The sequence below is a fragment of the Papio anubis genome, chromosome 1 (genome assembly GCF_008728515.1).
Source record: "Papio anubis isolate 15944 chromosome 1, Panubis1.0, whole genome shotgun sequence".
Taxonomy (NCBI): domain Eukaryota; kingdom Metazoa; phylum Chordata; class Mammalia; order Primates; family Cercopithecidae; genus Papio; species Papio anubis.
The window spans coordinates 53009620-53026751 of record NC_044976.1 but is presented as its reverse complement, the minus strand read 5'-3'; the positions used below and the strand labels follow the sequence as shown (position 1 = coordinate 53026751).

At 48.4% G+C, this 17132-nt stretch overlaps 1 protein-coding gene and 1 pseudogene across 4 annotated transcripts in view; both read right to left on the bottom strand.

Annotated features, from left to right (window-relative positions):
- Nucleotides 1-7291, bottom strand: part of ACOT11 (acyl-CoA thioesterase 11) — a 65555-nt gene extending 58264 nt beyond the window's left edge. Inside the window, exon 1 of one of the 4 annotated variants that reach the window (XM_031669163.1) lies at nt 7013-7291. In XM_031669163.1, coding sequence (XP_031525023.1) covers nt 7013-7276 — 264 coding nt within the window. In that variant the 5' untranslated portion in view covers nt 7277-7291. Of the gene's footprint in view, nt 1-509; nt 1368-1403; nt 1613-1981; nt 2004-7012 lie in introns of those variants that run through there. The other 3 variants (XM_031669185.1, XM_003891935.3, XM_017961719.3) reach the window with 3 other exon arrangements.
- Nucleotides 7292-10710: 3419 nt separating this feature from the next.
- On the bottom strand, nt 10711-13594 carry LOC110742569 (annotated as a pseudogene).
- Nucleotides 13595-17132: the final 3538 nt, after the last annotated feature.

Sequence of the window (17132 nt, the reverse complement as noted above, 5' to 3'; positions counted from 1 at the left end):
TCATTAAGCATTCCCTGGCCTCTGGCCACACCCATCCCTGTGCTGGGTACACCAAGAGCAGCCTTGTGTTGCTCCCTGGCTGGTGGGAGGGATGTATGTGCCAGTCTAGCACACAATCCAGTGTGAAAACGAGTTAACGCAGAGGCTCGTGGTGCCATGAGAAATCTGGGAAGGACTTCCAGAGGAGGCAGCACCTGAGCTGAGATCTGAGGACTCAGAAGGAAATTGCCAGGGAGACAAGTTTGGGGAGATGCAGTAAGGCTGGGGGTAGCTCCAGCAGAAGACACAGCAAGTACAACATCCCGGAGGAGAGAACAAAGGTGGGACACCGAGGCCGCGGAGAGCAGCTCGATATGGCTGAGGCAGAGACAACAGAGGGGTAGGGATGGTGGAAGGAAAATGGAGGTGTGGGCAGGGGCCAGAGTGCCAATATCCCTTTGTCTCAAGTAAGGAATGTGAAAATCATCCTCAGGTAGCTGTCTGAGCAGGTGAGGAGTCAGCACATTTACCTTTTAGAAGCATCCCTCCAGTGTGGAGAGTGGACTGAAAGGGGCTGACATGGGACAGGGCAGCCAGGGGAGACAAGATGCACAGGGTCCGGTGCGGATGCTGAGTTCTGCAGTGGCTGTGCAGATGGAGGGAGGGGACGGATAAGACATTTATTTGTTCCAGCCCCTTTAAAAAAAAAGGCTTTTCCTGGAAATATCCTCAGAGGTCAGCCACACTACACCCATTACAACCTCTGCCAGTCTGTCCTGAGCCCATCTCCATACACTCCATCCACTGCCAGGCGCTGCTGGGCACTTAGGTCTGCCATGTGCCTCCGCACCTAATCTCAGCTCCAAAGTGCAGAGAAAAGTTCTCTTCAAGGTCACTTTGCAGGACAGCTTTCCGCAGCCCTCATGTGATCCTGTGCTTGCTCTCCCAAAGAGGTTCCACTCCCCGAGAACGCCCACCTCACCCCACCACACATACTCACTCCCACACATACCTCACACCCTGTCTCTCCCACCAGCTCTGTGGCTTTGGGGGTCCTGAGCTCTGAGCATGAAGCACTGCAAGGCCATGGAGCTCAGATGTCCCCCAGAAACATGTACAGAACTCTGCAGGGAGAAACATACGCCCACCAAATAGAATTCCAGAGGCCAACACTTGCTGAAGGTGATTCCACTGAGCACAGCCAGCCCGTAGGGGATCTGACAGCCCCTGGGGCCTGTTTGGAGACTGCTGCTGATAATAAACCAGCCCAGGGGCTCTGCGATTTCTCCTTCCAAAAGAGCTAGAAAATGGCCCGTGGAGAGTGTGAGGAGATGCAGAGCGTATGAGTTAAAATGGAAACGTCAATCTCTTTCTGGGTGCCCAGCCTCCAGAGCCCTCCCGCTGCCCCAGCCCACCCTCCATACCCGTCGCAGGTGATTTCCGACATTCTGGATCATCGCGCCGGGTGGCCGGGGAAAGCAGCACCCTCCCAGAGACAAAAGCTGGTCACCTGAGCAACAGCCAGGCCCCGCTCCAAATGAAGCCTGTGGGCCTCTCCTGCTCCTCCTCCCCAGCTCCTGCCCGCCCACCAGAGCCAGCTGTGATCACCCCGCGTCCCGCCTCTCTTCAGACTGCCCTTGGCCCCCCTTCTCCTAGGAGCCCTGCACAGAAAGCTCCAGTGCCCGCCTAGCGGAGAAGAAGGACGGGGCTGCCAGCTAGGCCACAGACACGTCAAGGAGCCTGTGCCCGCCCACTGGGCACCCAGCCCCAGTCAAACTCCAGGCACCCCCAGTCCCAAAGCCCATCATCCTGCCAACAGTGTCTCTTGGCTCTGTGATCACTCCCAGGGAAGGGGGCTGGCCGGGGCGTCCAGGTCCCTCATCCCAGCCAGCAGATGGGCAAAACAGCCATGAGGCTTCCATCCATCCACAAGGGGTCAGGCTGGAAGGTGGCAGGAGGCCAGGGAGCTGCCAGCAACCTCCCGGAGAGATACCAGACCCACCTGCTAGGATTCTTCACCCCGGGAGCGCTGCCCACCAGCTTCTCAGCTCCAGGCCGCAGGCATCCAGCAGTTGCTGTTTGGGGACAGGACACACCCCTCACTTCCTTTAAATAGGCAGTGTGACTTTTCTAAAAGTGGCATCTGCCAAATTCCACCCCAGCGGCCATGCAGGCTTCAGCCCCTTGGGACACCCACTCCAGTTTCTCTCTAGCCACCACCAACTGAGAGACCACCAGCGTTTTCCCTTCTCTCTCTGACTTCTGCCCACAGGATTGATCAGGAGGTCTTGACACTCACGTTGGACTAAGGACAGGACAATGAGTGCTTGGTGGCTAAGGGAAGTGAGGGGTGGGGAGGGGGGCAGGGAAAGGATTCAGGCATGGGGGCTGGGATGGACAAGTACATGGAAAGTAATAGCATGCACCCCGTAATAACCAAGCACCTGCCGTGTGCCAGGCCTTGGACTGGTCCTCCTCCAACCCCACTGGCAAGATTCCTTAGGAAGGGTAGGTAACATGCCCCAGGTGGCACAGCCAGTGAGTGCACAGCCCAGCTGAGACAGCCCAGCTGGATTCCAAGGCCACAGCCTTCCTTCCATCCTCAGGGCCTCTCGCTCATTCACCACAGATCTAATCATGCCTCCTCCGGGCCTGTCTTGCCTAAGAGGCCTGGGTTCTCCTTCTTTCACTAATGTACCACGTGACTCTGAGCAAGTTCCCTCCTTTCTCTGGGCCTCCCTGCTCCATAAGTCAAGGACTTTAATAATGTTCATCCCCATGAGCTCAGGCCTTGCCCTCAAACAGCTTGTCAGTGGTCAGCCATTCCGTGTCTACAAATGAGAAATTAAAGTCACACCTTAAAAGACTGCAAGATGGCCCATGGATGGCCCTGAGGATTGGGGCAATCCTGGAGGCTTCCTGGAGGATGTAGTGCTAGACCTGGCCTGAAGACTGAATGGGCTTGGATAGGCTAAGAAGAGGGGTGAGGTGGAAGGCCTGACAGGCACAGAACAGGAGGCAGTCACAGGCTGTGAGGAGCATCGCCTTGCAGGAAAGCTGGGAACCTGTCATGGAGGGTTCGAATGCCAGACGTTGGGGTTTAGGCATCAAGGAGCCTCTGAGAATGATGGAATGATGAGTACACTCGACATGAGGAAAGCCACGTGAGGTAGACTGGACAGGTATCATGAGACTTCCCTGGATGGTAAGGAAACCAGCCCAAAGAGGGGACAGTTCATCTTACTGGGTCCCCAAGATAGCTTGACAGGCAGCCAGGGCAATTTCAGAATCCTCCCTCTGCAGCAGGAGGAAGGAAAACCCAGAGAGCTCCTGGCCCCCAAGCCTACCCTCTCCCCAGACAACTGCAATGCCTCACACTCACTGGATTTGGCTCACCCCCACATCTTACATATGGCTAAACTGAGGTCCGGAGGAAAGTGAGCCTCCCAAAGACACACAGTGAGGAAGTTGGCTAGAATCACACTCCTGAACTCAAGTCCAGAGCCCTGTCCACCCCCCACACAGCAAGGTATGAAATGAGAGGGGCTTCCGTTAGACTAACAAGAGGACTTCCAGAAAGGCTGAATCAATCTTAGTGTCAGGAACAAGCAGCAGAGAGCTAGATCTTTCAACAGGGCCCCCTGCAGCCCACGAAGTTCCCTCTTCTCTCTCCGCTGTCTATTACAGAGCTCACTGCTGTGTCACCGCAACAGCTCTGTGCAGTCTGTTACTCCAGTGAATGTTCCCATGGGTATATTCACTCCTTTCCAACTCCTCCAGGAACCTCCCAAGGGCTTGGACCACATCTTACCCATCTCTGTGCCCCTCCCCACCACACTGCAGACTCGGACACTCTGTGCAAGAGGCATGAAACACACATGGTTGGATCACAGTCCGGAACAGTGGATCAAGAAGAGGTCTGTGGTTCTCAAACTCTAGCCTGCACCAGAATCACCTGGAGGGCTTGTTAAAATACAGATTGCTGGGCCCTGTCCCCACAGTTTTTGATTCCGTAGAACTGAAGTAGCACCCAAGAATTTGTGTTTCTAACAAGATCCCAAAGGATGCCAATGCCACTGATCCAGGGACCGCGCTTGGAGAACTGGCGAGCTAGGTCAGCCCTCCCATTTTACACACGGGGACAATGAGGCCCAGAGATTTTTTTTTCTTTCCTTTTCTTTTTTTGACAGAGTCTCACTCTGTCACCCAGGCTGGAGTGCAGTGGCACAATCTCAGCTCACTGCAACCTCCACCTCCTGGGTTCAAGCGATCCTCCTGCCTCAGGCTCCTGAGTAGCTGGGGTTGCAGGCACGTGCCACCAGGCCTGGCTAATTTTGTTTTTTAATATTTTTTAGCAGAGATGGGATTTCACCATGTTGGCCAGGCTGTTCTCGAACTCCTGACCTCAGTGATTTGCCCACCTCGGCCTCCCAAAGTGCTGGGATTACAGGCATGAGCCACTATGCCCAGCCAAGGCCCAGAGATTTTAAAGGCAGCACTTGATGGTATGTCACTGTCATCATCATAGTCACTGTCATTATAACCCTGTCATTACAGCCCTTTTCAATGCCCAGCACTGTGCAAGCACATCGTGTATGTTATTGCCTTTAGGCCTCACCCTAAAAGGAAGATACTATGATTATTATTTTCCTGTAGAGGAAAAAATGGAGGCAAAGAGTATTAAGTCATTTGTCCAAAGTCACATCAATGGGTAGGGAACATCGGGACTTGAACCCTGACCTAAGTCCAAAGCCCACAGATTTACCACCACCCTCCTCAACCTGCTTACAGCTTATGCTGACCAGCCAAAAAATTCTCTAGGGGCTCCCAAATCCCGCAGGCTCATCTCTAGTGTGAGGGGAGCTTGTGGTGCCCTCAGCCCAAAGGCCCAGTCCCTGAGTGGGCCTCTGGGGAGTCTCACATCCAGAGAAAGCCTGCCTCTTCACACCTGTGAACCCAGAGGATTTTCTCTTTCAAACACTCATTTTCCCAGACTACAACCTTCTTCACCTGGCCCCACAGATCAGGCCTTTCTGGCTGGAGGCCAAACATCTGCATTAATTCTTCTGGTCCATGTCTTAACTCTGCCTCCCCACTCAGTGACAAAACACAATGAAATTATCTCCACTTATATTCCACAGTGATTCTGGGTTGTCGCTGTCAGGCACGGGTCTGTCTCTCCCACCAGACTGGGAGCTCACATGAGCAGGGACCTCTTCTGAGTCATCTGAGTCTCCAGCACAAGGCCTGCCCAGAGGAAGAGTTTAGTGACTAAGTGAAGAATAAATGAATGAATGAGTGGGTTTAAAGGCAAAAGAGGAAATGAATGAGTGAATAAATAACCAAACTCCCAGGAATTCCCTCTCCTGGGTCTTTGGCCTTCCCAGACAGGACCACAGACTCTCTGAGGAGGAGGGACCTCTGACACCATCTACACCAACTTCCACTTACAGTACTGTCCTAGCCGAACTCCTGCAGTTCCTACCAGAACGTACAGCTCCACACACACACAAGGGCCAGAAGGGTCTTGCCATGACTGTGGCTCTGGGCTGCTCAGAACAAGGCTGCTCCTCTCTCCTGTCCTCCACTCAGCCCTGGCCTCCCTGTCCAGACTTCTTTCTTCTGATCCCCTCATGCCATTAATAGAAGTACCCACTGCTCCCTCACACCCCTGGAGTGCCCTTTGTTTCTTCTGTTCCCTCCACCCCGATGCCCATTTAATAAGTCTACATCTAAACCCTGCCCACCATCAAGGCCAGCTCAAATGCCACTGCCTACAGGAAGCCTTCTTGGCCCCTCCCAAGTGGAATTACATTCTCCCGCTATGTGCCCCAACGCCTGTGCACACGCACAGACACACACACACACAACACACACACTTCACAGCCCTTTCTCGGAGCATTTTCTCTTAAATTGGACTGATTTGTGGTAATTCCCCCTTTTTGACCTTGAGCTAGCCAGCATCAGGGATGGGACTGACCCATCAGAGTATCCTGGCCCCTCCGCCTGAACACTCAGGGCCTTGAACATAGTAGAGGCTCAGTAAGTGTCCAGAAAATGAATGAATGAGTAACTGCAAAAGAATGAAGGAATGTATGTGTGAGTGAAAAGAAGTAAATGCATATGTAAATGCATGCTCAAGAGAATGTGTGGACGCAACAACGTTCTCATTCCCTCCTGTTCTCCAAACTAAAAACTCCCAGTTGCCCCTGGCCCCCTCCTAGCGGCCCCTTAGGCATGGCATGACAGAATAAAGGAAGTTGTGGGATAAATGTGGGGGAGGGGGACAAAGGAAGGAAGGATAGAGGAAGGGGTTAGTGATACCAGCACTAGAGGAAGTGGAGGTGACCTGGCTTCAAAGCCTGGCGCTCCTCACAGCCACGTTTCTTTATGGAGAAGCTGGGGCAAGGAGAGCAGTGAGAAGCCAGGGGAGGGGGAAAGAAGACACAGCCTGGTGGGGATGGAGGGCGGGAACGCCAAGTCCGGGAGGCCAGATTCAGGATGGATGAGCAGGCTGTGGGGCCCAGCCCTGAACTCATCCTGCCTAGGGGCCTCAGATATGCCCTCCCTCTCCCTCTCTCACCACCTCCTCCTTTGGGGACTGGAATCCCCTCGCTGGCCCAGTTGGCCTTCTGGATCCAGAGTGACTTCCCGGATTTGGCACTGGCTCTCGAATTGCTCACAACGGGGGCTAGCACTCCTCCCAGCCGTCCAGTCCCCAGATGAGTCAGCAGAGGCTGCACCCTCTGGCCTCTGAGTCTTGCGCCCCCAGGTCCTCTCCGGAGCTAGCCTCTGCAGCGCGCCGTGCCGGGTGACCCCAGCCCGCCCCAACCCTAGTGAGAGACCCGTCCCAGCGTAAATCCCAGGGTGCTTCATGCCCCAGCCTGACAGCAAGACCGTGCAAGGCAGCACCTGTCTGTCTGGAGACCAGCGCCAGGTTACAGGTTGATCTCCCCAGGCAGCGTGCTGGAGCGGAGGAGGAGCCCAAGAAACGTGGCCCTTCCCCGGCGGTGGGCAGGGAAGCGGCTCTTACCCAAAGGATGGGAGGCTCCGCCCCGGCGGCGTGCAGGGCAGAGGCCGAGGGAGCCCGCTGGGGGCGTCGGGGGAGCGAGTCCGCGTGGAGGGGCTCAGAAACAAGCCCAGTGCGACGTCCCAGAGCACAGCCGGAGGCGGGAAGCTGCGGGCAGGCTGAAGGGAGGCGCGGAGGCGGCGGCGCGGCAGAGTTCCTGGACGGCTCTGCCCCTCCCGGCCCCTCCCCGGCGCGGGTGCGGCACCCGGGGCTGCCCAGCCTGCACATCACACAGGCCCGGGCCCCGCCGGCGCCAGGCTCCCCACCCGCAAGGCGTCAATCCCCGGGCGCTGGGCACAGGCGGAAACGCGGGCGGCCGCACCAGGCAAGGTCCGGGCGGAGCGCCCCTGAGCCGCCTTCTGCGATGCGGAGCCGGCCACTCAGCCTTCCAAAGGGATATTTGCTATTCGTTCACACCTTGACTGAGCACCTACTATGTGCCAGACCCTGCACTGTGTCCTGGGATGACGTTCTGAGCAGGATGCACCGTCCTTGCCCTCATGGGTGTTGATAGAAAGGGGGAAAAAAGTGGATAGTTTTGCACAGCACAAAACAAATGCATACCGCCCATGTCTTTCCTCAGAGAGAAGCTAGACTAGAGCTGGCAGACGCAGACGCGGTTGGTAAGAGACGGTGGTACCCCTCCCTCCCCCGTGTATGTATTGTTATGTAAGAGATGATATGAAATCTACAATGTGTGATCACCGTCTCAAAAGAGCCGCGCAGAAAAACGTCCATCAGGCTGGGCGTGGTGGCTCACGCCTGTAATCACAGCATTTTGGGGGACCGAGGCACGTGGATCACCGGAGGTCAGGAGTTCGAGACCAGCCTGGCAACCATGGTGAAACCCCATCTCTACTAACCATACAAAAAATTAGCCGGGTGTGGTGGCAGGCGCCTGTAATCCCAGCTACTGGGGAGGCTGAGGCAGGAGAATTGCTTGAACCAGAGAGGCAGAGCTTGCAGTGAGCTGAGATCGCGCCACTGCACTCCAGCCTGGGCGACAAGAGCAAAACTGTTTCAAAAAGAGAAAAAAGAAAAAGAAAAACATCCATCATTGTCATGTTTGGGATCTAGGCTCAGCTGGCAAACTTAGAAGGGTCCTGACAAAACGCAGTGGTGATCCCTTCTAAGAAGGAAGTGAATCCCCAGAGGAGGAGACACTTGGCAAGTAGAGTGCATTCCACACACCAGAACCAGGGATTCAGAGGGGGCTAGGCATTCCAGGCACCCACAGAGGCTGGCACCTGAATTCATCCTGCCCTGGCAACTCTGGGGAGAAAAGGGCAATTTATGTACAAAGAGAGCAGCTGTTCTGAGCTTGGCCACCTGGGGCCGAAGCAGTCCTCCTGTGGAGGGCCTCTCAGTGTAACCAAAACGGGGGCCTTGCCTTTGTCACTTGCTTCCACCATCTTCTGAGAGCACGGTAAGGGTTCAGTGTCATGGCAGAATGATGAACACCCCGTGCGCAGGGCTTTGGCAGCACCCTGGATGGCCACTCCAGCCATCTCTTGCTCAGCTGTCCTCATCAGTGTTGGAGTCTCAACTCAGCAGAGGCCCCAGGTGTCAGCAACAGCAAAGTGCCTATGCTCCGGGCCGAATAAAAACCTCTTCCTTCTTTAATCCGGTGCCTAAGAAGTTTTGTCTGTGGCTCGTTCTGTTACAAAAGGACATCTTAGATCACTTTCCAAGTGCAAGTGAGGCACATGTGGGAACACCCAGAAACATATGGGGCAGATGGACTATGCTGAGAAGGGGAATTCCCACACTGGCAAGATGAATCTGGTCTGCATAAACCATGATTTAATTTTAATGTGCCACTCTCATCAAGTGGTGAATCCTGAGAATACTCAGATTAACCATATTGGGTATACTATTTTGTAATCTGCTTTTTCTCTTAATTATCAAATATTAAACAATTATCTTTTCATGATTTTCTTTCTTTTTTTTTTTTTTTTTCAATCGTAGAGATGGGATCTACCCATCTGTCCGGGCTGGACTTGAACTCCTGGCCTCAAGTGATCCTTCCTCTTCAGCCTCCTAAAGTGCTGGGATTACGGGCGTGAACCATTATGCTGAGCCTTTCCATGATTTTTATTGCTACACAGTATTTCTTTATGTGGATTTATTTCCATTTATTTAGCCAATCGCTTTCCTTTTCTTTCTCGACTCACTGCAACCTCCGCCTCCCGGGTTCAAGCAATTCTCCTGCCTCAGCCTCCTGAGAAGCTGGGACTACAGGTGCTCACCATCACGCTCAGCTAATTTTTGTATTTTTAGTAGAGACGGGGTTTCACCATGATGGCCAGGATGGTCTTGATCTCCTGTCCTCGTGATCCACTCACCTCGGCCTCTCGATCTCCTGCCCTCGTAATCCATCCACCTCGGCCTCCCAAAGTGCTGGGATTACAGGCATGAGCCACCACTCCCAGCCTGTTTTGTTTTTAATAGCTTTATTGAGATATAGTTAATTAACTGCACATATTTAAAGTGTGCAATTTGAGTTTTGATATACTTACATAATATATACATATGCATATAAATTACATATATATACGTGTGTGTGTGTATATATATGTATATATCTCCATCATCTCATTCATCACCATGTCAAGGTAATGAACATATTCATCACTGCCAAAGTTTCCTCATGGCCCTACACTGCCCGCTTCCCCACATCCCCAAGCAAATAACAATCTGCCTTCTCTCCCTAGATTAGTTTTCATTTTCTAGAATTCTATATAAATGGAAGCATACAGTATGTATTATTTTTGTCTGCCTTTGTTCACTCAGCATAATTATTTAGCAATTCATATGTTTTGTTGCATATATCAATAATTTGTTCTCTTTTATTATTGCTGAGCAGAATGCCATGGTATGAATATAACAGAATTTGCTTATCCATTCGCCTATTGATGATGGATTTTTGGTTTTTTCTAGTTACTGGCTAGCATACAAATAAAGCTGGTATGAGCATTTGTGTTCAAATCTGTGTAGGCGCATGCTTTTGAGATGGAGTTTCACTCTTGTGGCCCAGGCTGGGGTGCTATGGCATGATCTTGGCTCACTGCAACCTCCGCCTCCCAGGTTCAAGTGCTTCTCCCACCTCAGCCACCCAAATAGCTGGGATTACAGGTATGCACCACCACGCCTGGCTAATCTTGTATTTTTAGTAGAGATGGGAGCCCATGTTGGTCAGGGGACTGGTCTCGAACTCCTGACCCCAGGTGATCTGCCTGCCTCGGCCTCCCAAAGTGCTGGGATTACAGGCATGAGCCACTGCGCCCAGCAGACGTGTACTTTTATTTGTCTTAAATAAGTGCTCATTGTATGTGCAGTAGTCCCAGCTACTCAGGAGACTGAGGCACAAGGACTGCTTAAGCACAGGAGCTCCAGTCTTGAGTAATCGACTCAATTGCTTGGGTCTGTTTTTGGACTCTCTATTTTGGTTGTGTTAATCTACATGTCTACTGTTTTGTTTTGTTTTGAGATGGAGTCTTGCTCTGTCGCCCAGGCTGGCATGCAGTGGTGCAATCTCAGATCACTGCAATCTCTGCCTCCTGGGTTCAAGCAATCTTGGTGCCTCAGCCTCCCACGTAGCTGGGACTTCAGGTGTGCACCACCATGCCTGGCTAATTTTTTTGTATTTTTAGTAGTGACAGGGTTTCGCTATGTTGGCCAGACTGCTCTCAAACTCCCGACCTCAGGTGATCCACCTGCCACGGCCTCCCAAACTGTTGGGATTACAGGAGTAAGCCACGTCACCTGGCCCTATATGTCTATGTTTAAGCCAATACTACATTTCCTTGATTACTCTATCATCTTGAAATCAAGTAGTGTAGGTCCTCCAACTTGGTTTTTCTTTTTCAAAGTTGTTTTGACTATTCTGAGTCCTTTGCATTTTACTTAAATTTTAGAATCAGCTCATCCATTTCTTTTTTAAAAGCCTGCTTGGATTTTGGTTGGGATTATGTTGAATCTATAGGTTAATTTGGAGAGAACTGAGATTAATAATTTTGATTCATGAACATGGTATATCTCTCTATCTATTTAGATTTTCTTTAATTTCTCTCAGCAGTGTATTGTGATTTCAAGCTACAGGTCTTGCATATCTTTTTTTTTAAGATGCATTTATTCAGCATCATTATCAGACCATTACATTTAGCATCAACAGCAAGGGTGCAAAAAAAAATCTGCATTAAAACCCTTTGTTGGAATGCTTTACACCTTCCACAGAACAGGAACTAAAATAACCTGTTAACACAATTAGTGACAAATACAGTCCTCAAGTTTTTCGCCCATACACATAAGTATGGTCTAAACCATGTCTTCTTTATAGCAGCTAGGCCCTGCTAGGCTGAGTTCACAAATCATTGTAACCCGTAGCTTCTCTGTCCCTTCTCTGGCTCTCCTGTCCTGCTAAGCTTTCTTTCCTGTTAGTAATTAAAATCTTCTGCCACTGGCATAGCTACTGTTGCTACTGGAACTGTCATAGCCACCTTGGTTTTGTGGTTAGGCAAAGTATTGGCCTCCACCACCGTAGGGGCCAGAGCTTCTGCCTCCAAAGTTTTCTCCCTTCTTGGGTCCAAAATCCGAAGAATGATTGTTGTAATTGCCAAAATCACTGTAGCTTCCACCACTTCCAAAATTGCTTCCATCATTACCAAATCCATTATAGCCATCCCCACTGCCACCATACCCACCACCACCCTGGCTGCCACCAAAGCCACCATGACCACTAAAGTTTCCTCCACGACCAAAGTTGTCATTCACACCAAAACCACCTTCACAACCACCACCAAAGTTTCCAGAACCTCTTCAACCTCTTTGGCTGGAGGACGCACTAGCCATCTCTTGCTTTGACAAGGCTTTCTTAACTTCACAGCTGTGGCCATTCACAATATGGTATTTCTGAACGACAGTCTTATCCACGCCGTCATGGTTGTCAAAAGTTATAAAGGCAAAGCTCCTTTTCTTGCCAATGCCTCGGTCAGTCATGATTTCAATCACTTCTATTTTTCCAAACTGTTCAAAATAATCTATTAGGTGATGTTCTTCAGTGTCTTCTTTAATGTCACCAACAAACATCTTTTTCACAGTTAAGTGGGCACATGGTCTTTGAGAATCTTCTCTTGAGACAGCTCTCTTTGTTTCCACAACTCTTCCATCCACCTTGTGTGGCCTTGCATTTGTGGCTGCACCCACCTCCTCCACAGTGGCATATGTGACAAACCCAAAGCCACTGGCGCACTTGGTGTTTGGATCTCTCATGACCACATGGTCCATGAGCATTCCCCATTGCTCAAAGTGGCTCCTCAGGCTCTCATCAGTTGTTTCAAAGCTCAACCCTCCAGTGAGGAGTTTCTGCAGCTGTTTGGGCTCTTTAGGAGACTCTGACTTAGACATGATGGCAGGGGGAAGAGAGAATTTAATGGTCCAGGTCTTGCGTATCTTCTGGCAAATTTGTCACTAAGTATTTCCCATATTAATACTATCATAAATGTACTTTTAACATTTCAATTTCAAGCAGAAGGTTATCAGCATGTAGAAATACAATTGATTTTTGTATGTTGAGTATGTGTCTTGAAACTTACTAAACTCACATACTTTTAGCAGTACTTTGTACATTCTTTAGAATTTTCTTTATAGATGACCATGTTGTCTGCAAATACAGTTTTACCTCTTCATTTCCACTCTGTATACCTTTATTTTTATTCATTTATTTATTTTTAGATTTCTCCCAATTTAGAAATTTATTTATTGTGTAGAGATTAACTCCCTTCTTTATTCTGGATAGCATCTTCTTTATTCTGGATTTCATTATCACAGTTCCATAGTATGATTACACACTCTAGCATGACGTTGAACAGAAGTGGGAAAAGCAGGACATCCTTGCATTGTTTCTGATCTAAGGGAGAAGGGCACTCACTCTTTCATAATTAAGCATAACATTAGAGAGAGATTTTTTTGTAGATGCACTTTATCAGGTTTCAGAGGTTCCCTTCCTTCTATTCCTAGTTTGCTGCAAGTTTTTGTCATGAATAGATATTGGATTTCACCAAATGCTTTCCTGTATCTATTGAGATGATCATGTGGTTTCTCCTTTTTAGTAAATTAACATGGTAAATTACACTGAATAATTTTCAAATACTAAACTAATCTTTCACTCTTGGGATTATGCATTGTATAATGATGTATCTTACTTTTTATATATTAGTGGTGTTGATTTGTTGAAATTTTTTGCATCTATTTAATTATGGATATTGTTCTGCAGATTTTTTTCTTCGTAATATTTTTATCTGGTTGTGATATCGGGGTGATGCTAACCTCATAGAATGAGTTGGAAAGTGTTACCTTCTTTTCAGTTTCCCAAATGAGTTTGTGAATTGTTATTATTTATTCCTTAAATGTTTGATAAAATTCACCAGCAAAGTCATCATTATGTGAAGTAAGCTTCGTGGGAAACTTTTGTTTGTTTGTTTGTTTGTTTTTTGAGACGGAGTCTCGCTCTTTCACCAGGCTGGAGTGCAGTGTCATGATCTTGGCTTACTGCAACCTCCGCCTCCCGGGTTCAAGCGATTCTCCTGCCTCAGCCTCCCAGGTAGCTGGGATTACAGGCACGAGCCTCCACGCCCAGCTAATTTTTGTATTTTTAGTAGAGACAGGGTTTCACTGTGTTGGCCAGTATGGTCTCAATCTCCTGACCTCGTGATCTGCCCTCCTCGGCCTCTCAAAGTGCTGGGATTACAGGCGTGAGCCACCACGCCCAGCCTCATGGGAAATTTTTATACTACATGTTCAATTTATTTAATAGATATAGAGCTATATAAGTTACCTATTTCTTTTTCTTTTCTTGTCGCTCTGAGACGGAGTCTTGCTCTGTCACCCAGGCTGGAGTGCAGTGGCCGGATCTCAGCTCACTGCAAGCTCCGCCTCCTCGGTTTACGCCATTCTCCTGCCTCAGCCTCCCGAGTAGCTGGGACTACAGGCGCCCGCCACCTCGCCCGGCTAGTTTTTTGTATTTTTAGTAGAGACGGGGTTTCACCTTGTTAGCCAGGATGGTCTCGATCTCCTGACCTCGTGATCCGCCCGTCTCGGCCTCCCAAAGTGCTGGGATTACAGGCTTGAGCCACCGCGCCCGGCTTACCTATTTCTTCTTTAATGAGCTTTGGTGCTTTGTATCTTTCTCTACTTCATCAAAAATTTCAAATTTATTGGCATAAAGTTACTCACAGTATTTCCTTATTACCTAGTTAATGTCCATCAAATCTGTAGAAATCTATCATTTCTGAGACTGATAATTTATGTCTTCTTGCTTTTTCCTAATCAGCCAGTTGCTCAATTTCATTAATCTTCTCAAAGTATCCAATTTTTGTTTCATTGATTTTGCCTATTGCCTTTTTGTCTTATGTTTATTAATTTCTACATTTATCTTTATTATATCCTCTATTCTGCCACTTTCTGGTTTTGTAAAGATGGAAGCTTAGGTAATTTATAAGAGACCTTTCCTTTTTTCTAATTTAAGTGTTTAATGCTATATAATTTCCTCAAACACTGCCTTAGCTGAATTAACTTTTTTCTTCTTCTTCTTCTTCTTCTTCTTCTTCTTCTTCTTCTTCTTCTTCTTCTTCTTTTTTTTTTTTTTTTTTTTTTTTGAGACCAGATTGGCTCTGTTTCCAGGCTGGAGTGCAGTGGTGCAGTCTTGGCTCACTGCAACCTTCACCTCCCAGGCTCAAGTGATCCACCTCAGCCTCCTGAGTAGTTGGGACTTCAGATGTATGCTACCAGGCCCAGGTAATTTTTGCATTTTTTTGTAGATACGGGGCCTTGCCATGTTGCCCAGGCTGGTCTCAAACTCCTGAGCTCAAGTGGTCTGCCTACCTCAGCCTTCCAAAATGCTGGGATTACAGGTGTGAGCCACTGCATCTGGCCAACACTGTATTTTCACTCAGGTTGAAATAATTTCTTATCTCTCTTATGACTTCTTGACCCATGCATTATTTCAAACTGTATTATTTTATTTTAAGAATAAATTTAACCAATGAGGTGAAAGAGCTGTACACTGAAAACTCTAAAAACATTGATGAAAGAAATTGAAGAAGACACAAATAAATTGAAAGATATCCCATGTTCATGAACTGGAAGAATTAATATTATTAAAGTGTCCATACTACTCAAAGCAATCTACAGATTCAATGCAACCCCTATCAAAATACCAATGACATATGTTCTCACTACAAATACATAAATATGTGAGGTAATATGTATGTTAATTAGCTTATTTGGCCATTCCACAATGTATATATATTTCAAACAATCATGTAGTATACCATAAATACATTTTTTTTTTTTTTTGAGACAGAGTCTTGCTCTGTTGCCAAGCTGGAGTGCAGTGGCACAATCTTGGCTCACTGCAACCTCTGACTCCCTGGTTCAAGGGATTCTCCTGCCTCAGCCCCACCACCCCCCCGAGTAGCTGGGATTACAGGCACACGCCACCACGCCCAGCTAATTTTTGTATTTTTACCAGGGACAGGGTTTCATCATGTTGGCCAGGATAGTCTTGATCTCCTGACCTCATGATCTGCCTGCCTTGGCCTCCCAAAGTGCTGGAATTACAGGCATGAGCCACCATGCCAGGCCACATATGATTTTTACCGGTCAATTTTTAAAAATAGGCTCTAGACTGTGTGCAATCTATGAACAATACAAGAGGACTTATTCATCTTGGCCCTAGCACCTGGCACCATATCCCGACCAAAGTATGTGCTCAATAAATGTTTATTGAGTAGCTTGTGGAGCAAGCGAGACGAGACCTAGACTGAAAGTCAAAAGACCTGTGTTTGAATCCAGTTCTGCCACTAACCAGCTCACTATGCTTGAGCCTACGAGTTTGAGACCAGCCTGAGCAACATGGCAAAACCTCGTCGCTACAAAAAAATCAAAAAAATAGCCGGGCGTGGTGGCACCCACCTGTAGTCCCAGCTACTTGAGAAGCTGAGGTAGGAGGATCACCTGAACCCACAGAGGTCGAGGCTGCAGTAAGCTATGATCACACCACTGCACCCCGGATGACAGAGTGAGACCCTGTTTCAAACAAAACAAAACAAAACAAAATGTATGTTACTTTTATTTTATTTTTATTTATTTTATTTTTATTTTTTTATTTTTTTATTTTTTTTTTTTGAGGCAGAGTCTAGCTGTCGCCCAGGCTGGAGTGCAATGGCATGATCCTGGCTCACTACACCCTCCACCTCCTGGATTCAAGCGATTCTCTTGTCTCAGCCTCCCAAGTAGCTACAGGTGTGCGCCACCATGCCCGGCTAGTTTTGTTTTTGTTTTTTGTTTTTTGTTTTTCTAGACAGAGTCTCGCTGTGTTGCACAGAGCTGGAGTGCAGTGGTTTAATCTCAGGTCATTGCAACCGTCACCTCCTGAGTTCAAGTGATTCTCCTGCCTCAGCCTCCCGAGTAGCTGGGATTACAAGTGTGTGCCACGACATCCAGCTAATTTTTGTACTTTTAGTAGAGATGGGGTTTTACCATGTTGGCCAGGCTGGTCTCGAGCTCCTGGCCTCAAGTGATCTGCCTGCCTCAGCCTCCCAAAGTGCTAGGATTACAGGTGCGAGCCACCGCACCTGGCAGCATTTACATTATTATCAGCTACGAGAATAGCTGATAAATAACTAATTTACTTCAGAGACAAATTAGGTACTATCATTTCCCTTCCTTTCTTATAGAGCAGTTTGTTTTTCCCAGAGTTTCCACTTTCTTTTCTCTTGTACTGTTTTCCTTAAGTTATTCTCATTCATTAGGTCTGGACACTTGCACTTCTCCGTGCTCTATCATGTCAGATGGTCTAACGGATCCCCTTTTTATCTTCTCAGAGCCCTCCATCCTCCTAATCAATCTGGCCTGGTTGCTTTCTAAGTTTACTGGTATGGTGATCATCAGTGCTGTTCACAAATACCCTCATTCATTACCACCTTCGTTGGTGGTAAACCATTGAGATTATAGGGGTGTTTGTTAACTCTTCATAACCTAGCTTCTCCCAACTGATGTGGAAATTGGTACCAGAAGTGGAGTG